We start from the raw sequence: 25580 nt of genomic DNA, 5'->3' as shown, positions 1-25580 counted from the left end.
ATGATGTAGCAAGACAGACGCACACATCCAGACTGCTCTGTACTCAGCCTGTAATATTATAAAAAAAATAAAAATAAGAAAAAATAAACAAACATAGTAATAGCAGCTCCACATTTTGTGAACACTCTAAAGTTATGGCTCAGCTTTTCTATTTGTGCTTATATTTATTTTTATGTTATCAACAAGAACCAAAGATATTTCTTCCAGATGTTCATTGCCTGACTTTATGGGAAGACTACTTGGGCCAGGCAAAGTGAAGAACAAAGGTTCATAAATTTGCTCTGAAGCAATTAATTCAGAGTAATTAATTGCTTCAGAGCAATTAATTACTCTAAAGGTTTTCAAAGTTACCAAGACATCCTTGATCCAGCTTGCTAACTTAAACGGCTGCTGTGTCTAACACAGGTTACCCACAAACAATACAACTTTCCATGCTTCAAGCTTCGTCAGAGCTGCTGGCACAAAGCTTACAGGAAAAGGGTATAATTTACATCCTCTTTGCAAAGATGAGATCATTCGCTCTGCTATGACTGTTGAGGGATTATTTACAATGATGAGGTGATTAGCACAGTTTACCAAAAACGACAAAAAGCAGCAAAGAATTACCCTCATAGTGACAAGACCCTAAAAACTCACAGAATGATAAGTCAAAACAGGTACAAATAAGGTAATCTTGTCATTATAGTTTCTTAAAACAGTGACTACTCACTTTTCCTGACATTGCAGTTCTACCAGGAATGGGTAGAAGACTAAAGGAAACTAAGGCCAGTGCAAAACACAGGTGCTTTATCGGCATTAAATGTAAGCTAAAAAAAAAAAAAAAAAAAAAGTTTTATCATTGATTAATTTTATGACTGACTCACTTTCTTAAAATAAAACAAATTATTTAATTTACATTCCTATCTGGACAAAATTACAAGGGTCTCTGCCTCCAGGTAATCATTGTTGGGATAATCTAAGAGTGAGATATTAAACTTCAGAAATACTACTGATTTACTGATGTGAATAAATTGCAATATTTTATGTATGCATGTATAAATGTAATGTGAGACTGTCCAACTTGCTTGAGATACTAGGTTGTATATTCCTGAATTAAGCAATTATTTCTGGTACACAGTAGGTCACTAGTGTTTATGTCAGTAAAGGTGGCTAATGCTTCCAGTTTGTCTTCATCAGCATACAGATTCGTTTTACGGCACTCAATGAAATGTGTAATACTCAAAACATTAGGAATTCCATAGGGATTCAATGAATACCTAAGAAGGAGAACTGTAGAGTTGCACAAGTTGGGAAAATCTTTTGGAGCCATTTCTAAGCAATTGTTTATCACTTCGAAGAACTGTAGATGAGTACAAGTTATACACATGTGTCGCCACTTTGTCATGGTTTGGACCAATGTAAACTGTTAGCTGCAGATGAAATGAAATTGGCTAGTTATGCTCAGAAACAAACCCAGATGCTTGATACACATCTTCTGCATATGGCTAAGTTCTTCAGAGTCCTAATAATAACATAATTATTTGATTCAAGTACTGTAGGAGAGAAACATTGAAAATTTGATGAACGCCAGACGTTTAGGACTATAGTTTGACACTTGTGCCTTCAAGCTTGACAGAATTTAGATTCTGCCCAAATGGACAACTCAAGTGCTCTAAAGCTGAGGTATATAACACATTTGTTAAAACGGTCACCATGTCGTGACATTATAATATCTGAAAAAATCAAGCACCCTCTCCCCTTCTCAGTGCCATTATTGATGTCTGAAGAAATGGACTGATCCCCGTTAAAAACAACTTATCAGAGCCAGGAGGAGTGTCTTACCGCTGTCAATCGTGCATGTGTAGGCACTGCTTAATATGCTAATTTCAGAGAAACAACATTTCCAGGAAAACTGTTTCTCCACCATCATCAATGCCCATGCTATACAAAGCAACTAGTTATGTCAGCAAGACTTGTCAAACGTTCAGCCAGGATATTAGGTAAAGGATATTTTAACCCAACATGACATATTGTGTTAAAATGCAACTAGCTAAGGGACAACTACCCAAATATTATTGGGTGATTGTGTTTCAGGCCTGAATGTTAGATGTGACTCAGTGTGAGTTGGAAAATCAACAAATTCATCTTCTGCATCCAATTTCTATTTAAAAATAGGTCAATCATTGGTTTATGATTTCACCCTGAAAAATGGTTAAAAATTGTTAAAGTTTAAAGTTTAAGTTTTTAATTTTTTTTTCTTTAATTATGTAAAGCACCTTGAAATGCCCTGCTGCTGAAATGTGCTATACAAATAAAATTTGATTGACTGATTTAAAACTAATGTCATTCATATCAATAATGAGTATGAAAATGTCCTACTTTCAAATTCCATACATTTGCACAGCATTTAAACACATGTCAACTGGCCCCATAAAAATAATTATAGAGATTGGTGTGTGATGTTGTAACTTAAGTCAAATACAGGACAAGATTCCACACTGGTATAACATCTAACCATTGTTAACAAGGACAGACTATTTGCCACTTAATTAAGAGTCCTGCTTGCGTGCCGAGGACAAAGTGATTAGCTATAGACAAAGAGGAGGGGTTTTCATTTGGAGTGTGCTTGTCTGATTTAGGCATTGCACAAGTTTACCCTTGGCCTTTCTGCTACAGCCATCTGTTGAGAGTGTCGAGATGAGCCTATTTGTGTACGTGTGTGTGGGACACAGCACAAGCAGATTGGGAAGATTACGGGAACTGATGACCACATACGCTATCCCACACCCCCTCCTTACTTTCCTGATGCACCCTTCTTTTTAAGGGCCTTGACCTGACACATGCCACACGTAGACGCCGTTGCACACACTGAAACCCACAGACACACGCACAGCAGAGGGGATCATGGCTACGTCTAAACTGCCTAATTCTCCCTAATGGCTTCTCTATTCAGGGATTAACTCCCTAAATCCACACACACAGAGGGTCCAACATGCACAGGCCCATGGTGTAACCGTCACAGTAACACACAGTGACACACACTAACACAAAGGAAATGGACAATGGCTGATCTCTTCACTGAGGCTTCAAATGGCCTGTGGGCTGCAATTAAAATGTTTGGGACTCAGGAGGAGACTGGAGGGCAGAGGATGGGGGAAGATGGGAAGGCTTGAGAGAAGAAAGAGAAAAAAGAGAGGAAAGTGTTTACAAGTCAGGAGAGTTTCATCAAGTTGAACTCTCTCTCTGAAAGTGTGGTTCTTCTGAGCATGCTCATTTAAATCAGAAGCATATCCAGCTCTTTGGTAAATTTACCACACCTCTTTCACAAAACTTCATCACCAACCTGCAATGGAGGCAATTATATTTCTCAGAAGGATCAAGAAATTATTAAATTGACATATTTCTGAAGTTGGGCTATCCAGAAATCCAATTGTTAGCATTGTTGGCTTGAAGACGGTCCTCGGTTCATCCTGTCCTTGGTTCTGCATATCCTATGCATGCATGCTTGGATTCTCTCCAGGTACTCAACATTCCTTCCACAGTCCAAATCCATGAATCTAATATTTATTGGCCATTTTACATTGCCTTTGAGTAAACACCTCACTGCGGATAGGTACCAACATGCCATGTAAAATGGATGGCTTTTTGAAGTTCTGTATTCGTTAAAGGTGCAAAAACACACAAAAAATTTACTTTTTTTCCAAACCAAGCAGTTTCATTTGTGGGATGTTGGGTTGGGTCCTAAAGTGAACTCCTTCACTTCAGTTTGTTCTTTACTTGACTGACATATTTTTGTCTAATTTTGTGCCACAACAGATATTGTTTTGCTTCCCTGCTTATTGGTATTTTTTAGATACATGAGTTGTCTCCATCCTTAAAAGGGGGCTTATATTTCTTTAGGGTTGTGTTCAGTGATGTTCTTTTCTGGGATTTACTTAATTTTCAGAACTGGAAGGTCCGAATATTACAAATATTCTAGTGAGTAAATATTTTTATAAATGACAGACATTTGTGACAGCTAAGTTTTTACTTTCAGACTATGAAACAAAATCGTCACTGTTCTTCTTAAATGGAGAATGCAGTGTTAATCCTACCTGCAGTAAACTTATCTGACTTTCAGCTCACCCTCAGAGTCTTCATTGCTTGTGTTTTAAGAGTCTTTACAGACTGAAAATGTCAAGGAACTCTTAAATTTTAACTTGCAAGTGGAGTTTATGTAAGATGAAGGTGTGTGTGTGTGTATCCCCAAGTTGTTGTGTGCGTTTGTGATATTGGCCCACTGTTAAACTAACAGAGACCCAGGAGGTCTTTGCTTCCTTTTTGTCCCTTCTTTCTCTCTCCTGAAGGCATGCAGGTAGGACCTCTGGGACACAAAAAGGGACATTTCATGTCGACTTGAGTTGTTTGTGTGCACTCAGGTGAAGCCCACCTTAAAGACACTCCACCTTTCTAAATGCAGTTACCCTGCAGCTATGCAGATCCTCACAAAGAAAGGGAAAAAGGAAATGACATGGGTAAGGTTTAATAAATGCCAAGCACAATTATTATATCATCTGGCTCTTGTCAGGTGTGTTGCCAGTTCCCACAACAGAGGCAGCTCAGTATCACATCAGTATGAGTTTATATGTTTTCCTGACAACAGCTTCATTGCTTTGATTGGTGAGCATGAGAAGTAAAGAAAAACTCACATTTGACATTTACATGAAAACTCAACTCTGTAACTACCTCATACCCCATCACCAGCACATGAACTTTGACCTACCTCTGTCCTTTCAATAAAGATTTGTACACCAAAGGTGTGATGTACAAATGCCATCAAAGGTGTATTATGTTTGAGAGGTCTCTAAGGCAATTTAGAGAAACCAATTAACCCAGCAGTCTTATTTTTGAACTGTGGGATCAAGCCGGAGTATCCGGAGAGAACCTGCGTATGCACAGGGAGAACATGCAAACTCCATGCAGAAAGAGTTTGCCAGGTGGGATTCAAATCCAGAACCATCTTGCTGCAAGGCAACAGTGCTACCAGCTGTGCCACCATGCATTGACTGAAAATAAACCAATGTTATGCCGATGTTTGAAAGAGTAGCCACTTTAAGAAAGAATTTTCCTATTATAAGAAAAGAACAACAAAATTACAAAGTTGGTTTTAAACTGTTTTCAGCCTCTTGAATCAGTGATTTGAGCATTTATCAGCATGTTTAACACACACACACACACATATATATATATATATAATTTATTTATTTTTTTTTTTTTGCATTGTTGAGAGAATGTAGATCATGAATTTATCTTTCTAAAAGATTTCCAAGATGTCCAGAATGTTTTGTGAAAGAGTAATTTTGGTTACTCCATATATTCTTTTTGCTATCTCCTAAAAGTCTTTTAGGTAGATTATTCTGTTTTCTTTCTTTTCTGTCTGTCTACACATCTTACTGACTGAAAATAGCCAACACTGAGCTTTCTTTTAAAGTAACAGTTTCCACTTCAAAGTACACAAATTGGAGATACTTAGTTTGGTGTATTCACAAGCCAGAAAGAGACAGAATTTCTGAGTTTATTACTGAATACTGAAAATTAAGCTAAAAATCTTGAAATTCTGCTAACCCTAATTACAGAGAGCATTGCTGTAAAATGTCGTAAAGCTTCCAAAAACAAATTAAAGCTGCACACATAAGACTTCATGTTTTAATGCATTTCTCAGCTTTCTGGTCCCCTTCAGCATCTGGTTGTTTTGCACAAAGAGAAAACACTGAGCATCAACATGTCCGACAGCTGTGGGACAGATCTTCAGCTCTGTGTCTGTGTGTCTGCGTGTGTGTGTGTGTGTGTGTGTGTGTGTGTGTGTGTGTGTGTGTGTAGGGGTCGTCCGTTGGCAGGAAGCAGTAGGCAGCGAGTGATGTGGTCAGACCCTGTGTCACCATTGAGAGGGAGTGAAAGAGTCCGGTGTCTCTTGTCTTTACGTCGTCTTCCTGTTGGTTGTTTTCTTTCCTGATAATATTTCTTTTATATATAAAAGAAAAAGAAAATAACTCAAAGAATCTAAGGCCCATTTCACTAACACTGATGATTGCTGGAAGATACAACTTGGCAATTACACAGCTTAATACAGTATTCTAGTTAGAACAAAAAAAAAAAAGATATTTTTTTCTACAAAGTTGTGCATAGGGTGTGTGTTTCAAACAAATGCAGCTTAACTTATTACTTTAAATACAGAAACAGAATTGACCTTTTAAGATAATTGTATGCAAGAAAAGAAAGAAAGGCTATAAGTATAAATTCTCACTTAAATGAACAAAAAGAAAACAAATAAAAAAGAAAATCAACTAATTTGAATAATTTTTTATTTTGTTTTTTTTCCAGCATTTTCTTTCTCGGAGTTAGTAGAACATTATTTATGATCTTAATGTCACATTTCCCACAGATTTATTTTGTTGTTTCTGTCCAACAAACTGTGCTCGCCACAGCAGTTTCTTTTCTTTTATGGCTGCACGATTAAAATCCTCGCGAGCAAACATCAAAATGCTTAAAGACAAACAAATGACTTTTTCTGGAGTGATTTATTTTCTTCAAAAAGACAAAAAAAAATGGTTGAGAGAAAAGTCATGGAAAAAGCAGCGTGAGGGGTGAGTGTGGAAAATCATTTTTGTAAATACAATGTGCAAAATCAAAGGGAAGATGGAGAGAAAAGGGGGATTGAGGGAGGTGGGTGAGTGGGAGTTAAATTAAGGGAAACAGGGTGAACAATTAGATGGGAATTTCCAGTGTTAGTAAGAGACTGAGCTTTTGTTATAAGTGAGTGAGTGAGTGAGTGAGTGAGTGAGTGAGTGAGTGCGTGAGACCCTCAATCGAAATAAAAAGGGAATAGATGTATATTAAAGCATGAAATGGATTTAGTTCAATATTTAAAATTTATGAAAAATTAAGTTAAAAAACACTATTTGAGCAAATGAGTCATTTTATAGCAAGTCTGAGCTGATTGGGATGGTACTAAAATCAGCAGCAGTTCATGATTACATGCGTTACAAACTGTAACAGAGTCAATACGACAAAATTAACTGTGGTTCTCTGCATCATCAGGAATTATTGCCTCCAAATCCAGCATCATTAATCACGATGATCACTCGAAAAACACCAAAGTTTAGAGCTTCTTTTTCATTTCTTATTTCCAGAGTTGTAATAGTAAATAAATCTCTGTCAACACAACCATTTAATTGAAGATGAGGTTATGAAAGTATTTACGCTTGCAAAATGAAGCATATTAAGACTGACATCAACAGAGTCGTAAAGACTAATTTTCAAGAATGGATTTGACTTAAACTAAATAGCAGATGTTTATAATTTTAACCAGACTGTATTGTTTGTTACCTCGCATCTCGCATTGCATGCATTCAGGGCCAGAGTCTGCTAACAATGAAAAGCATCATAAGTTGCAAAATCTTCTGATTTCAAAGCACTTTGGCCCAACATATATTTATGTGTTGGAGGATTTTAAAAAGTCTGTGTTTTTCTTTCGCTTTTAAGTCCTGCTGAGGATTCTGCATAAGTGCTTCCCTCTTTTTCTGTCCTGATGAGGCTCCATATTTATTTCAAACATTCAGGTCAAATCAATTAGATAAAAAAAAAAAACATTGTTTTATTGTGCAACACTTAAAAGTTAAATACTGTTATTTTCCTTCAAAGGACGCACAATGGACATTGTTAATGCAGCCCAGAGGGAGAAGCACAGTTGTTAAAAGCAAACGAAGCCAAAAAAAAAAACATATACCCGTTGCTCACATGTAGTAACCCAGTTTAGACAAAAGAGAAAAACATAGTAAGGAGTGCAGAACTTCTTTAGATCATTGATTGCGATAACTGCTTACAGCAGCTAGTATTAGCTATGATTGTAGAGTAGAAGTGGAAGCAGAAGGCTGTTTATAGGATCAGGAGAAGGTATTTCTACCCCCATGCTCCCGTCCCAAAAGCTCTTTTAGTTGGTTTAAAATAGACATACACTAAAATCACAAGCATATGGAAACTGTTTGAGTGAAATTTTAATAAGCTTGTGAAAATTTTAGGTGCTTTTCTTAAAAATTTTCTTCAGAAAGTCTTTAACCTATGTGTTGCAACAGTCTTAGAGTAAGTCGGAGACACTCCCTTTACCAATCCTCTCAGTGTTCATTCCTGTTTTCATTCTTGCGTCTTAATACAAAAATAAGTTTGACTTTTATCAGTCTTAATTAATTTACCCAAAAAGAACTTCATAATTTGGGGGGATGAAAGGAAGAATATTAATGTAAAGAAAAATGCAATAAATAAAGAGAAAGACAAACTCAAAGGCAACAAACACTTTTTAAGGGAGTGACGGAGAAAGGGCAAAGAATAACACAGGAGAGTGAGTGAGTGTACTTTACATTTCATTTTGCAAAAGAAACCAAAGCAGATCAGTTCTGCCCCCTAGAGTGCAATTTTGTGTGTGTGTGTGTTATCTTGTGGAAGAGAGGGACATCCTGTGACGGTGACTCAACACTTCCTTTATACAAGCACGCAAACACACAGACACACACACACCCACACTAGACACAATCGTGCACAAGTACGCGCATACATGTTGTTTACATTTTAAACTTGGTCAGACATTTCCACACATGAATACAACTAATCACACAATCACTTTGTGATTATCATGTAGAAAAATCATTATTTTGATGGAAAAATAGGAGTTACATTTTTAGCTATGTGCGTGCGTGTGTTTGTGTGTGTATGGCTCATGGCCTCAGGTGAAAGCCGTGTGAGAAGTGCTTTGTGGGTGTGGCTTCAAGTGAGAGAGCAAGAGAGAGAGAGAGGGAGAGGGAGAGGGCTTAGTCTGAGAGATGTTGATGTTGTCAGGCATTTAATATCAGGTCTCCAAGTGGATCACACACACACTCCTGCCCAAAGAAACTTGAGAGCTCGGTGTGGAGTATTAGCACTCGGAGTGGGAAGGCAGAAGGGGAGAACTACACCTGTCCCGCATAAACTCTCTATCCTCACAGGCAGACTTCCAGAGAGGATCCCAGTGCTCGTCCCTATGTGTGGATGGGACCAAAGTTACACGGTGAGTACAGAGCAGCTCCGAACACCCTCGCCTTCTCTGTCGTTTCACTAACAACTGATTTAGAGCGCAACATAGAAAATTGTACGGGGTTTTATCTAACTTATTTGACCTTTTTTTTGACACTTTGTGTACACTTTATGATTTATACTGAAAGTTGTGAACTCCAAAAACATACTGTCAATTAAATCAGAATTAAAAAACAAAAAAAAACTTTGAACTTTTACTACTTTTACAGTTACTACAAACTTTAAAATTTTTATTATTACACTGAAATAAGTTTTTGGACAAATTTCTTAAAGTTTTTTTGTGTTTTAGCTGGCGCTTCTGGGGTATTTTGTAAATCTATTCCTGGGATTGTGTTAAAATTTAGGCACTTTTTGCTTACTTTAATACATTTTATTCACTACTTTAAGCAAAAACAAGTTTAGTTTTTCCAGTATAGTTTCTAATTTTATAGATTTTTTATAGATTGATGAAATAATTTAAGTATTTTCTATTTTTCTGATTAAAAACAACCCATCCATGCTTGTCAAAGTTTAAGTTTGAAATCCTTCTGACTTTGTGCAGGTTCAGCTTTTAAATGTTTTCAGTTGGTCTAAATTCACGAGAGATGAATTGTTTCTTGGTTCTTGGTTTCACTATTAGTTTTCGATGCTGCAGCTGTTATGCAAAGGCAGGATTTGCAGTTTTGCTGAAAGCAGAGATATTAAAAGAGACATTTTCATATGTGATCACTGTTTTGATTTGATTCATTTCAATGGCAAATAAAGAGGAAACGTCTGGTTATGCGAGTTTTCAGCTGCTGTCCGGGAAAAAGACGGACTTTTCACTGGGAATTTTATAGTTTTACAAAGCAAATTATGGATACTGTGGCTTTTGTTGGATTTTAATGTATTTTGGGAATTTGCTCTGTTTGTGTTTAATGTTTAGAGCAACTTATATTAACTTTAACATGCTTTTTTAGCATGGGAGGTCAGTTTTGCAAGACAAAATATTCTCTGAATCCAGGATGCTTTTGCTTTTTTGTGGCTTTTAACTGAATCTTAATTAAAGCAATCTTAAGTTTTATAATCACTTTTCAATCAGAAACTTGTTTTACTCTTGGGGATCAAAACCCTGTTTGCTTTAGCCAAAGCCACTTGGATGTGAAACAATTTTCTTTCTTGTGGCTTCAGATAATTTCACAGAGCGAAATGTGGTCAACGAAGATCTGCTGCTTTCCGCTCTTCAGCGTGGGACAAGCAGCATGTTGTCCCCTGTGTGGATTTCTGCTCCTGTGTGTGTGTGTGGGATTGTCTTGGGTGGGATCGTGTTTGAAGTTTTGTTTGCGCTGCCGTGGCCCCCCAAATGGAAAAGTTTTTTTGACGCTCCCTTCCTCATCACTTCCCCCGTGTCCATTACCAACACACACACACACACATTCAGACAAGAACACACACGCCAGGAGTTTGGATGATTTGCCGGTTCCTGCTTTGCCACTCTGCTTCCAATTTTAGCTTCATTCAGACACAGACAGCATTTCCTTCCTCCGTCTTCAACCCATGGGAGATGTGGGTGAACAGGGGGGTCGAAGAGCGCAGAGACATGGGAAATATTACATTTGCAATATCTGAGTAAATTCAGAATGCTGTCGAGAAATATTAGTTATACAGAATAACTGATAAAAAGGAAACATGACAATTTCTTGTCAGAAAAAGAATGAGTCATTATATAGAGAAGTGAAAAAAACAGGAAAATTGCTGATAAACAGATTTGGTTTGGCCATATTTTGACTGGTCTTGGAAACCGTTAGACAAAAGGATAGTGAAAGTGTTCAAGGTGGAAAATATCAAGTCTGATTTCCAAAACTTATTTTATTTCACTGAATATGAATGTACAAAACTATACATAACTTGAATACTAACTAAAAAGTTGAGGGTTGTTTACTGATTTTTATTTTTTATTTTTTTGCTACATTGAATTTTTATCTTGCTTGAGGGCAGTGGTCATCTAATCTGGTAGTTTTATGTCATAGAATGAGATAAACGTGGAATAAGTTTCCAAAAAATGTCAAACAATCATCAGATTCCAAAAGCAGGGAAAAAAAACCAAATCAGGTTATGCAAGTGAAACATGAATGAATCGTTTCCCAAATTAGTTACCATTTAGTCGAAACGGCAGACGACACATTTACCGCCTGATTCTTTGTGTGCTTTTGCGCTTGTGTGTGTGTGTGTGTGCGCGTGCACATGTGTTTGTGTGACTGAGGCATTACTCAACCCCCCCTCTTCCCACTGAGTCACCACATATAATAATCACGGATCTTCCTCTCCTCTCTTTGTCTCTACTTATCACAGTGTTTTATCATCTTTCATTTTGATCTCTTGTCTTCTTTTTATTCTTAATCAGTTCTTTCCTCCCACCTCCTTTCATATCCTTATCTTATTTTTTTCAACGATTTGCTGATTTTGTACTTGTCGTATTCTTAGGTTTTTTTATCGTATGTTTGGTATTTTTCTGCTCGTCACAGTTGTCTTGTTTTTCCATCTTTTTTTTTTCTTTTACTTTCCATTTAATCTCTCTCTTACCTCACTGTTCACTTCCAGATGGAAGTTTTAAGAACTTTTATGAAGAAGAGATGATGAAATGTATTTTTTTTCTCTTTCTTACCCCGTCCAGGCGACCTCTCATAGCTCGGCCATGTTGACCAGTGAGGGGGCGCACGCTATGGAGCAGGATGGCACAAACCACAAGATGGCCTCCACAGCTACCAGCACAGGTTCGGACGGAGCAGAGACAATGACCGACACCGACGTGGACATGGACATGGAGATGGAGGAGGCAGACATGACACATTGGGCAGAGGCAGAGTTTGAGGAGAAATGCACATACATCGTCAAAGACACGCCATGGGAGGCGGGGCCAGACGCTGACTTCGCAATGACGACGACTAGAGCAGAGGCGTCGCTGCCCAGAAACCTGGTCCTCAAACACCTGGCAGGCACCAAGGAGGTCAGACTCCCACACAGTCACTCACACAGTCCTTTGCCAGCAGACAGGAAAACTTTCTCCCCCGTCTCAACTTTTCACACACGTCCAAGCAGAGAAAGCCCATCTGTACGTTAACAGGGGCGTGAGTCAGTTGTTGGTCATGAAATGCAGAGCAGGAGGTTGCCGAGTCTACCTTGTAAACGCTCACATACACATACAAACACGAACACAAAGGAATGTGTGTGAGTGGGAGAAAAACTGACGGAAGCAAATTTTACACAAAAACACATTTCTTCAGCTTGAATCTTTCGTTTGAAACTCATATGTCAGCTGAGAAGATTACAGTGATTTAGCCCTGAAATTTGTGTGTCATGCCATAAACCTCTCACCACCCTGAAATATTCATGCCAGCAGCCAGGGGGCACTGTACAGCACCTTAACGAACACCTTAGACTTTTAATATCACCTTTTAAGTTTAGTGACTAAGTTGCAGGAAATTAATTTAAACCTTTTGATCTGGAGTTGGAATTGGACATGAAAAAATAAAAAATTACTAACATAATTCGTCTTTTAATCTTCCTCAACTCACAATCAGCCACCATGACCTTCTTGATGAATGTAAAATGATAACATTTCCCTCTCTATTTCTTTTTGATCAGTCAAAATGTCAGACAGCAAAAGGTTAAAACTGAAATAGGGTAACCTGAATCAAAATAACACTCTTGTAATTTGTTAAAATAAAACATAAAAAAACTCACGGCGGCTGGCTCCTGGAAGTTCACATTTTTCATTAAAATGTTCATTATACGTGGAATAAGAAGCTGTGTTCATTTGCGGCTTAATTTTGCTGCAGAATTCTGAATTTTGTGTCAGATTGAAACAAAAGTATGTGTTTTTTATTTTTCCTTTTTAAAGCACTTTTGATGCATTTTGCGTTTTTTTTTCCAGGGTGTTTACACCAGTAAAAATGTGCATGACTGCAGGTCAAAAGTTTCCAGCTTTGTCAATTTTGTTACTGTGAGTTTATCAGTGAAACGGTGTGATCGCATAGATTTTCTCATCAGGGGCTTATCAATAAGGAACTGAGGTAAGAAGGGGAAGTAGAGCGGTGAAGAGGAGTGTGTTTTGCTTACGAGCTGATACGCTATGAGTTAATATTTAGTTTGACCAGCAGAGGAAGAAGGGACAAGCTGATGAAAGAAAACTGCGTTTCGCTCCAAAGACGTCAGGAAAGAACTAAACGGCTCAACAAGTAAGGAAAGAAAGCTTGTGTGCAAACACTAGCACAAGCTTGTGTCTGGTCCTGTGAAGGGAAAAGAGGAAAAGGGGATTTCCCACGTCACCAGGAGAACAAGGGGTTTGGGAAAGACTCGTGTTTGCGTGGGTTTAGCTAGAGAAAAAAAATGTGAGCGTGATTCTCGTCCATCCATGGCTGGAGTCTAGGCAGAAAATTCTTTGCAATTCTCCTCTTCCTCTTCTTTTTCTCACCTTGTTCTGTGATTCAATCAGATCATAAAGCAAAAAAAATGAGAAGAGAAAGGATTTTTTTTCGTTTGAGTAGCTGAGTGTTTTCCCCTGAAGTATTTGAAGTGGCAGTGGTTTAGGTTTGATGTGGCGATCATTGGAGGTGTGACAAGAAAAAGAGATTTGAAAGAGAAAGAGATTTTTTAGTTATTCTTCAGCCAAACATTCGAGCTCGAAGTCATACGAAGCGTGCCCATATGTCATTAATCATCGCCTCTGCTGACAGCTGGTTGATTGTGTGTTTTTGGATCTAAAATAAAGCCTAATGAGTCTTGTCACTGATGGATGTGCACAACAGTTTCCAAAAACAGACGCAAACTTTGCCATATCTTACATACAACATTTTTTACCTGCTTGTGTCTGTGTGTGTCGCCATGCAGGTGGTCGGAGTGTGCAGCCGGGAGTACATCCCCAAAGGAACCCGCTTCGGTCCCCTGGTGGGCGAGATCTACACGGCCGACAGCGTCCCAAAAGACGCAAACCGGAAGTACTTCTGGAGGGTGAGTATGCCGGTTGAAAACACACACATTTCCTCAGAAGCCCAAGAGACCCCTTCCTGTGACGTCTCTCGCTTCAAAAGGCAGTCAGTTGAACAGGAAACAGGGCTTTCTGCTTGGTGTGTGTGAGGATGTGATGTCACCTTCACACAAATAACATGCCACACTAAGGTTCCTGTAAATCCACACGTACTGGTACATGGTTAAAACACGCTCCATCACTACCGGTAACTGACAATGAGACAACACACGCTCACGAACCACCTACATGGTTGTTCTACCTACACACTCTAAGAGTGTGCGTGTGTGTGTGAGTGTGTGTAGTGGGTTTGACTCGCTTGAAAAGAAAAAGTGTAACCACAAGCAGAAACTTAACTCATTAAGGTTCCATTCATGCTCATATCTCACTTTCTCACACGCAGCGAGATGACAGAAACGAGAGGCAGAGATAGGGGGAGAATGAAAAAGAAACACACAAGGGGATGGGGGAGGGTGGTAGGTTAAAAATGAGTTGATCCTTCCTTTCCCTTTTCAATATAAAAGAGGATCTCCTCCTCCGTGATAGACTTTCTGTCTGTCTTTTTTTTGCCTCGCGGAAGGTGATGAAGACGGAGAGAGATGGTAAGGGGTGATAGAAGAAAAAGGGTTAAGAAATGTGGGTTAGATGACATTTACTGCAGATGGACTAATTGTGTTTGATTTGTTAATTTGATGCTTTGAACTGAGATAAAACATGTCTTTCTCATCATTTACAATTGTCTCATTTAAAGATTTACAGTAGGTCACTTGTTCTTTTGATGATGTAATCAATTTCTTGGCTTTGTGCTCCATTTTTTTGTTGTTGTTTGATTCAGGGAAATGGTGGTAAATTTTACAAGTTTAAAAGTAAAATTTTTACTTTGTAAAAGGAAAATATAACTCTTGTTCTTGTAAAATTGATCAAAACAAATGTTATTTTTCTTTCATTCCAGATCTTTGTGGATGGTGAGTTTCACCACTTTGTGGACGGTCTGGATGAGACCCGCTCCAACTGGATGCGGTACGTCAACCCGGCCAAATCGGCGGCAGAGCAGAACCTGGCAGCATGCCAGAATGGCATGGAGATTTACTTCTACACTGTGAAGCCCGTCCCAGCCGGCGCCGAGCTGCTCGTCTGGTACTGTCATGACTTCGCCCGCCGCCTGAGATACCCACCATCAGGGGAGCTGATGATGCAAAAACTCAGTAAGTTCAACAACTCTTTGTTTGCCATCTTTTCATGAGAAATTTGGCTGATAAGAAGTGCTGTGGAAATTTCTTTCAGTTTCTTCTTCACAATAAAAATCAGTGGTTTTATTAGAAGCCTAAAGGAGTGACCGGCTTGCATTACAAACATTAAATCAATCGGCGGTGCATGTCCATGTGTCTTGAATGTGTCCTGTCGCCGCTATTAAAGCCTGTTTTTGAGTGTAGCTATGTCTCCTTCCTCTCTCAGCGTTAGTCTGTCATTATCTCTCTCTCTCTCTCTTAAACACACACACTTACAAAAGTACAAGACCAACATCCTTTCATCTCTGTCAGTGCCATCGCTGTACTCTTGTGTGCGTGCGTGCATGTGTGTGTGTGTGTGTGTGTGTGTGTGTGTGTGTGTGTGCGTGTGTGCCAGTGACAGTGTAATTACACGCAGGGCTGTATGGCCCCTAATGCCACGGTCTTACACACTTAAAGACCCACTTTTAACATAAAAGTTCTCAAACACACACACACAGTCTTCCTCGGCCTCAATAAACGCAGCAGAGACAGAGTGTTTGTTTGACTCTGTCTTCATTGGCAGTTTTTATTAGGAAGTGAGCTAAAAGTTTGTTTGTATTCACAAAATGATAAAAAATAAATAAATAAAATAATGCACAACAGCGACTTTTAGTCATGAGTCTGAGATTTTACCTGAAATATCAACAGAAAAATTCACCTCACAACCAGATTTGTCCCACAGCAGACTCACTGCAGTCATCCACTTTGGCTGAGCTGATCAAAGAGTGAGGGGGCTCAGAGGGAAACAAAGCCTGAGAGCAGGAGTTGAGTGGTTTCCAGGTGTGACTGCAGGCTAATAGCAGTCTTAAGGTGGCAGAGGAACCAGCACACCCAGCCAGAGTGGCTCCACTACCCAGGGAAAAATGCGCATGACCTGGGGACAGAAACAGGAGGGATCCCCTGATCCCCCTCCTCCTTTATCTCAACACATTGTGAACTTACTATATGAGTCGTCTTTTAATTAGCCTCATCTGTCATTTGAGCCCCCGCAGGCCTCTGCTGACCTGCAGCTGACTTTAAAGCGGATTTGTACCTGAATTTTTGTTGGCTGCACTTGTCTCAGGGCTCGAGCTTTAAGTTTCAAGGGCTTTCGTTCGTTTTTTTTTTTTTCGTTTTTTTTTTTCCCTCAACCATCTGAATTTACATTCCTAAAATGAGTAAAACAATTGTCTGTTACGGTGGCTCTATGAGCGAAGCAAGAAATAATGTCACTGACTGAGTAAAACCAAGAAAACCACAATCCTTCTGACTAAGTAACGTTAGAACGAAACTCAGTTAAAGGGCAAAAGGTAAAAGAGGAGGAAGCTGGCAAGAAAAGTCCTTGTCATTGCAAATACTAAATATGTAAAATGTGCAAACCAATAATTAATGCTGGAAGTCTACTGTATAATCTTTCATGTTCAAATATCAGCAGCAGGAGGGAATGAAAGTAATTTCAAACAGCATACATACATTAGAATTATAACCCGTGCATTAACATTTGGGTTACAATTTGGGATAGCCACAAACTCTAATGCATTCCAGAGGGATTGTTTGTGAAATCCCAACATAATTTTGCAAAGTGGATGATTTATTTGCTCTATAAATAAAATCAAGTGCCACAAAATTGCTGACAGAGGTCACCAAACAGAAAAATAAATCCTACTAGCATTTAAATTATAAATTGTACTGAGGTTCAAAGTAGGACTAGGTTATAAAACAATATTCTCAACACATCCTTCATCAGAAAACCAAAAAAACCACAACACAAATACAAATCTACCAACACAACTTTAACTTTTTGTTTGACATGCAAAATTTATGGTGGAGACAGAATCCTGCTATGGAGTCATTGACAGATGGAAAGAGCTACATTCAAAGCAATCTTGGAAGAAACTTTTGACAAGGCCACTGGTTAAGTTTTCAGTAGAACAGTTTAGTAAAAACCTAGACACAAATCCAATTGAGAATCTGTTGCAGTACTGCAAACAGTTGTCCTAATTTGAGTAACCCTTTGCAAAGACGAATGGACGTCAATCTTTACATGTGCAAAACTGGTAGAAATATTCCCGATCTGATTTGCAACTGTTCTGCAAAATATTGGCTTAGTGAGGAATACCACAAATGTGTTATTCAGTCATAAAAATCTGTATAAAATACACAGATGTTGAATGGAGATTAATACATTTTTATAGCTCATAGTTCAAGTCTTTTCCAGTCTATAATAGTACCTTTGCACATATTGACCACATAGCTCCTCACAAGATGACATAATTCTTTTCACAAATTGGGCCACTTGTCCTATGGGGGGCGCCAGAGTTTCTGCCCCAAATTATATGACATCCTGTATCACATTCCTAAATGGTGGGAAGAGACAACAACTGTTGGCTGTATCATTTCTCTTTGCATCGCCTCTTTCCAGTACAGTCATTACAAAACCAGACGTGTGTGTATGTGTGAGCAAAATGACTGGGCATGCATCGCTGTCTCACTCCCTCACTTTCTCCTCTCCCTACTTCTCTCGCTCTTATTGCTGCCGTCATCTTGCATTCTTCAAGTTTTAGCACTCGAGAGCACCTGTCATCCGTGTGTGTGTGTGTGTGTGTCTTCAAAGATATTCAAAGAACAGTCTCTCTTCCCACACTCATGCTGATATAAGGGCGACATGCCGACACATTTACACCCTGCTTTTCATCTCAAACACATGCAAACTCACACATAGTAGTCTGTGTGTGCGTTGGCCAATAACCCTGATATATACATGTCACTTAAAGAGACCAGAGAGGAGACAGAGGAGGGTTTGGTTGAGCCGCGCCTCCTACCCACTCGGCTGACTACTTGAACTTCCTGGCAGAAGGGCCGTGTTGACAGATTGATATCTCCAAGATGGCCGACCTGTTTGTTTTCTGAAAGAGGGATGAAGGGAGGAGGAAAAAGAGGAGGAGGAAGGCTAACTGATAACCCCAATGTTTACACACTGTCGATATTACTGGTGAAAGGGTCACTGGTTGAGTGCGTGTGTGTGTGTGTTTGACTGGGAAGGTGAATCGTAGGGGGAAAGAGAGGTAAATTTCACCAGTGCTGCATTTGGGATTTTCTTTGACAGCCTCCATTTTTCTCACACACTTTCTTACAGCCACACACACACAGTCCCCTCTGGGCGACCTCATGGTAAAGACTTAGGTGGGCTGTAAAGTAGGTTTAAGATAATAGGTTGCTGTATTTTAAGGCTCGTCTGTGGCAATTTAGCAGCCGAGATGTGCTACTAACTGACATCCCAGAGCTTTTAGTATGTGTGTTAGGGAGCTCCCCTCCCTAATCCACTCTTTCATCATCGGGAGGCGACTGTAGGTGTGAGTGACTAAAGGGAGGAAGCTCTCTAATTTACCCTTCGACCTCGAAACAATAGCAAATGGCCAGAAAAAGCTGGGGAGTAAGCGCTTGATCAGAAGTGTGTGCAAGTTGTTCAGAAGAGGAAGAGTCAACAAATCAGACAGAGGCCTTTGTCTACAGGCGCCTCCGTGTGTGTGTACCTTGTCACATGGGGTGGGGCGTGTTTGTGTGTGCTCTGAAGAGGGCAGGTGGAGGCCAAGCTTTTTCTGAGGATATCTTCAGCAGGAAACCCTCCATCAGTCCTGTCTGTCTGTCTGCCACCATTCTGATATTATCTTGATTTTATAGGCAAACACGCATCACATGCCCCACACACACAAGCCCTGGAGGCAGATGTCACGCCTCACTTCCTGTGGCTTGGTCCTTACCTTGCCCCTCACCCTCGTTCATCACTTCTGTCAACCTAATTAGTCTACTGAGTTAGTTATGGTGTTCCTTCATTCAATTCAGTTCATCCATCTAACTCCAAATCATATCAAATGTCATCTTGAGACACTTTAAAACCTGGTCCAATTCATGTCAGGTTACACAGAATCCAAATAGATTTAGATCAAATCAAAATCAATTTGATTCAGTCATTTAGTCAGATAGTTTTTGGAATTCATACTATGTATTTAGACCTTATCATTTTAACATTAATATGTTCAATAACCTCAATGATCCCAGCGAAACATTTTACAATGTGAGGGTAAACAGCGAGTTGGGGGCGTGGCCAGCAGCAGCTTATTTAGATTTAAAGTGACAAGAAGCTGTAAAGGAGGCCATTCTGAAAGGAGCTCAAAATAGGTAGAACTGACCAGACAAAAATCTCAATATTGAAGAATAATTTTGTGTAAAAAAAATATAATGAACATATTTTGTCTGGCCCATAAACCCATCCTACCCTGTTCATGGAAATATAATAGGTTGCTTTTAAAACACTTTGTTAAATTTAACATGTCTTAAATGTGGGCTGCCATCTAGATCTATTTGATGACTAATTTTTTCTTGGTTTGTCTTTACAGAGCAGTCACTTATGGAGGTTAAGCAGCAGCATGTGGACAGAGAGGACAGCACAGTTGAAATGTCCAGTATGTCTCCAGTCTCAATGACTCCCACTCCTCCCAAGAGGGAGCACAGTGTCCTGTCCATTCTCCGTGGCACCAACAGCACCTCGTCCTCCTTGGCCCCTAAGAGGGAGCCCAGCCGCCCTCTTCCCACCCGCCCACGTTGTGCTGATAGCCCGGAGCGGCCCTTGTACCCCCGTGCTCTCTACCCCCTTCTCAGACCACATTTCCCCCTCTCTGAAGACTTGCTCAAACCCAGCCATCCTGGTTACCCCTTGACTCATTCCCCTGGCAAACAGTCATCAGCCACACCAAGCCCTTCTGCAAGAAGCAGCCCAGAAACCAGCCCTCATAGTAGCCCTTCTGGTCCAGCATTATCACCAGCTTCTATTTACCCTTACCCTGGTTACTCCCCTCCATCTGCCCCACTCCCCTCAACATTCTACCCTCCTCACCAGTACCCGCGTTATCTCCTACCACATCATTATCCTCTCCCTGGCGGTGGTGTCCCAACTGTAGGAGGGATTTTCCCTAGGATCTATCCAGTGTATGGCAGCCTAATGCCCCCTCATCTATCCCTCCTGCCTTCTGACCCTGCAGCAAGGCGCCTTGTAATACCTGAACCTGTGCACCCCTCCTCAATCTCTGCCCACAGAGACTATCTCCTGCCCGGGCCAAGAAGTGCCTTCTCAACTGCTACTTTGAGAGACAAAGCAGGAGTTCACAGCTCTTATCCAGGGCACCCTAACCCACACGGACCAGCTCACGCTCCCTCCAGCGGCTCTCCAACCGCCGCCACAGCACCTCCCAGCGAGCAGGTGCCAACCAAGCCTACCTCAGCCCATATGGGAAACACTAGTGAACGTCACCCAGATGAAGAGGCTATTAATCTGACCAAAGTGAAGCGTGGTGCAGGGTCAGCAGGATACAAGGCGTTGCCTTACCCTCTGAAGAAGCAGAATGGCAAAATCAAGTATGAGTGCAACGTGTGCAGTAAGACCTTTGGGCAGCTGTCAAACCTGAAGGTAAGACTTGAGATTTGCTCTGTTATTGCTTTTTAACATCATGCCTGCTGATCTGATTTGTTACCTTGTAATCATTTGTGCACTCTGAAAGGCGTAAAGTGTAATCAGCTGGGAGTACAACAGGCTTAAATGAACTACTTCATAATAATCAAGGTTATGACCTGAAGAAACCTAAGCAAATATGCTTTTTTTTTTTTGCTTTTTTTCTCATAGGTTCATCTTCGGGTGCATAGTGGAGAAAGGCCATTCAAATGTCAAACCTGCAGCAAAGGCTTCACTCAACTCGCTCATCTGCAAAAACACTACCTGGTTCACACTGGGGAGAAACCACATGAATGTCAGGTGAGACAAAATGTTCAAAAAGAGCTTATTGCCTAGATGGTTTATTTGTAATAACTCACAGGTAACAACAAGCTGCTTAAACCATGTCTTAATGTGATCTCCCGTTTCAGGTTTGTCACAAGCGCTTCAGCAGCACCAGCAACCTGAAAACTCACCTACGCCTTCACTCAGGAGAGAAGCCTTATCACTGCAAGCTCTGCCCCGCTAAGTTCACCCAGTTTGTCCACCTCAAGCTGCACAAGCGCTTACACTCCCGCGAACGTCCACATAAATGCCCCCACTGCCACCGCCACTACATCCACCTGGTTAGCCTGCGGCTACACCTGAAGGGCTATTGCCTGGCTGCAACCTCTGGTCCTGGCTGTCCTAATGTTTCAAGTCAAGCTGCCTTGGAAGAGGTGCACCGCGCCAACGAAGAGATTGAGCGCTTCGATGTCAGTGAGCACGCTGAGCGACTGGAGCAGCTGCAGGGGTCGGTGGAGATGGACGCCATGTTGGAGAAACAAGTGTTGGGGATTCTGTGGAGGGAGTCTGACATTAAGTCCCCCAACTTCCACCCCAGTTACAATGGCACTGCCACCGATCTTCTGTCTGCAGGCTATGGTCCATTCGAGTCCCCGAACGAGACGTCAGTTATCAAGATCCGCCGCAGCACCCCCATCTCACCAGTTGCTGCTAGCATTACCGTCAAGCAGGAGTCAGAGGATCATGCTTAATAGACTATTTTTATGTGCAAGTCACATGAAAAATTGATTTTGAACTGCATGGTGGACTTGTTGCCAGGAGCAACAGCTGTAAATAAATAATTATCTATTGTCATCCCCATGAACACGCCATGGTTTCAACCTATCAGGGACTCTCACACTCAGGGCTGCAAGAGACAATGTCCCATGACTACTTAGTGGTTTTAGTGTTTATTACTCCTAGACAATCACCTAAAAAGGATTTTTTTCTTTAATGTAATTAATATAATTCTATTTGAATTTTTCAATGATTTTGTCTTTTTTCGAACATTCTTGTTTTTGATAAATTACTTGTTATATAATCTAACTTATTATGCATTTAATTTTGTGTCTTCAAAAGCAATAAGTGAATGGATTGCTGACTAATAGGGTGAAAACAATTTTTTCTGTTGATGTTAATTTGTTTTACCCTGTCTCAATTTCTCTGTAAATAGCCACTCTGTCGTTGCCCTTATTAGTCTCCTCTGTGTCCATTCTTCAGGGCTTATCTATTTAAATACCAAAAATAAAAGTAGCCAGAGGAAAAGTAGAAAACCTTGCCTACTTATGGCACATACAGTAAATTAGTTCATTTCCAAAGAAAAGCGTTATTTCAACCTGTCTGAATCGCTTTCCAGAAGTGTCTATGTCCTTTTCTGATGCATCCTTAATTTAAATGAAACAAAAAAGGGCATTCAGTTTTTGTATATTTTTTTCACAACAGTTACCTCAGTGTGGATGTGATGATGTGTGTGTTTGTGTGTTCAAAGGGACAGCTGAAGGTGGGAGTTTTTTATTTATTCCTTTTTTTTTCTACTTGAAGAATAAACCAAACTGAACTGGAGAGCACCTCTTCATGCGGTCCAAAGGAGCGGCATAGCCCGCTTAAAATGTAGCACATAAACGGACTCAGGAGGCTGATTAGCTGTCATTTCCCCTGTTTTACCTTTTGTTTTCTATCTTTATTTTTTTATGAAATCATGTTAGTACCCAGCAGGAATTTTAAATGTGTTCGGGGAGCTACACTAGATGCTAAAAACCAAACTTCACTTGGCTTCAGTTTCCAAAATAATCTAAACAGGGAAAGAAGGACTAAAAGAATGAAAATGCTGAAGAAGGGAAGATGTACGTTGTGTTGATGATGAAGTGTTTGCTCCTGTTTTTGTATATATTTTTCATGTTGTTGCTGTTATTTGTTGTTTTATTTTTGAGAAACAGCCCCATCAATCTGCTGCCTTGTTAAGAACACCTAAGCACCTCGGCCCTCTTTTATGCACTGGCCCCCCTCCTACTTTATTCCTTTAGTGCCGATGCTTATATAATTTACACTGTGTACAGTATCTGTAAACCTGGTCAAAACTGCATTAAGAACCGGCTTAATGTTACTGCAGCAGCTGTGATTTTCTGTAGCAGGTGCACTTCAATAACCTGAAGTTACTTTTACTTTTTCTGTTTCATTATGTTTCAAATGTTCGACCAAAGCTTTCCTCTTTCTCTAGTCAGAGTTTTCGCTCCAGAGGAGAATCCCCTAAAATACCTGTCTCTGTTTACATGCTGGTTTACAAAGTTATTTATGTGCAAAATGTCAAAAAGTGTAAATTATGATATAAATGTCACTGCTCTAATCTAAATTCAAAAGGCTCTATGACTCTTCATTTCTTTTTTGTTGTTGTTTTTGTTATTTAATTTTTTACTATGAAAATTAAACACACAGACAAAACGTATGACTAAAGTTTATCCTTGATTTGATATATTCTCTTGTAAAAAAAAACTACATTTTCACAATATTTACCCACTAACTTCAACAACTTGTGAGCTGATCAATTAATTTTATTTTTGAACAGATAAGCAACAAATATTTCCGCTGATGCCTAGCATAATGTAATATTTTAATTATTATGACTGAAGTACCACATAATATTATTATTATTATTATTATTTTATTTATTTTTTTTTTTTACTTTAATTCATAAACCTAGGACTGGACAATAAATCAAAAACTATATCACAACAGAGGTGACCACTGTCATTATGTCTGATAGAATATTCAATATATAGAATACATAGTTCCAATTTGACATCACGCTCACTCTTTCTAGCTGACAGCCATCTTGGTAGGCATCTGTAACTGTCATGGCCATGCAGTTACTATGGAGTTGCCATGACAACAATAAACGAGCCACATGCTTAGAACTAGCTCTCTTCTTTTTTCCTGTCTAACAGGCAGGAAAATATACGCATAAATATAAGTATATTACAAGTATACGCAAGTTACCAGAGTAACTAGCAGTTTGAGGTTTCACCAATATGCCTCTTAAGTGCTTAAAATTTGTCTGATAAATGTTTATATCATGATACGTTTTTCCATCATATCATCCAGTCCTATAACCAAAGGAAAATATGAAATAATTCTCAACAAATTTTATTATTTAATAGATGTTTTCAGTGACCTAAAACTGTCCCCGTAAGTGAGGGAAAGTGTAGCAGCCGTCAAGCAGATGTGAATGAGAGAGCATCTATTTGCTCCTTACAATCTCAGAAAAATGTATCACTCTAGCATTTTCTGTGGCATATTAAAATTATCTTTGAGGCATAGACCAATGACGAGGCCTTTTGTCTGCAATAGTGAGCGACAGTGATCTGCGGTGAGGTTCATAGCTGGTGAAGCACAGACTTAATCAGATTTACAGACACCTTGCATGTTATTTTTTACACACGGAAATTTCGCGCATGCGCACAACGCTGGAGGGCAAGAAGACTACTCTTACATGTCATCCATAGTCGCGCTGCCGCGGCTATGGATGACATGGATGACAATCCCGTTAACTCAATGAAACTTGAAAATGTAGGTATTAATTTCATGCTATGCTCCACAGCAAAAGGAAAAACCAAAGTACAATTCGAAATCACTAAGTGGTGACCTCTGTGTCGGTCAAGCTACACGCAGACTCGTTGCCATAGCAACTAGCAACAATTTTACACAAAGAGCAGAACATTCAGTCAGTATGTTTTTAGTCCAAATGTTATCGCTGTGGTAGATTATAGCTACCGCTGCTACTAGCTAATCATCACATACAAACTGTCGACCACAAAACGCACATTTCCTTAAAAAATATATTCCTGTCTTACCTTTACTTATAAATGAAGTCCATGCAGAGCACAAACATGTCCGTTAATCCAAAGCCAAGTTTATCCTCGACATCCCAAATCGCTCATGTTTGGTTTAAGTCACAAAATCCCATCCAAGTCCACACAGTGCAGCAAGCTGAGAAAAAAAAGTCAGGAAAACAGAAAAGGCCGTTTCTCGAAGGACATTCACAAAGCCTGTCTTTTCTTGTACACCACTTCGTTTGAGAAGAGCGGGTATCCTTCTGTTTTGAAGCAAACATTTCAGCTCCGGTGTTGGTCTTTACTATAGTATTATTTCCTGCTTCAGTTGAAAATCAACTTTAGAAAACTAAGTGTAGAAATGTAGTCATCCATGTTGACGTCGGAAGAGATGAGAAAACAATAAATATATCGCTGCACTTCACTTAGTTACTGCACTGCTAGCTCTCGGTCACTTACTCTGCAGTTGTGGAGTCACAATGTCTGGGATCATGAGCGCCCCCTGCCATGAAGCAAGAGAACTGCCTGCCTCACCTCGAATCTGTTCTCTGCTGTTTATGGTCGTGTTTTTTTGTCATAATTGGTGACAAAAAAAAACACTGTACATTATATAAATAAGTTTAATTATG

The 25580-nt window shown here is 39.7% G+C and overlaps 1 protein-coding gene across 1 annotated transcript; it reads left to right on the top strand.

The window, feature by feature from the left end:
- The first annotated feature begins 8728 nt into the window (after positions 1-8728).
- On the top strand, positions 8729-23567 carry prdm1a (PR domain containing 1a, with ZNF domain). The gene is made up of 7 exons (XM_014991355.2): positions 8729-9055; positions 11714-12046; positions 13930-14049; positions 15018-15270; positions 19713-20779; positions 20993-21121; positions 21232-23567. The coding sequence occupies exons 1-7, from the start codon at positions 8729-8731 to the stop codon at positions 21835-21837; spliced, it is 2835 nt and encodes a 944-aa protein (XP_014846841.2). The 3' UTR covers positions 21838-23567.
- Positions 23568-25580: the final 2013 nt, after the last annotated feature.

This window comes from Poecilia mexicana, unplaced genomic scaffold, assembly GCF_051168715.1.
Source record: "Poecilia mexicana isolate PSO_F unplaced genomic scaffold, ASM5116871v1 scaffold_16, whole genome shotgun sequence".
NCBI classification, from domain to species: Eukaryota; Metazoa; Chordata; class Actinopteri; order Cyprinodontiformes; family Poeciliidae; genus Poecilia; species Poecilia mexicana.
Note: the sequence above shows the minus strand (reverse complement) of the source record. Positions and strands in the feature narration are given on the sequence as shown.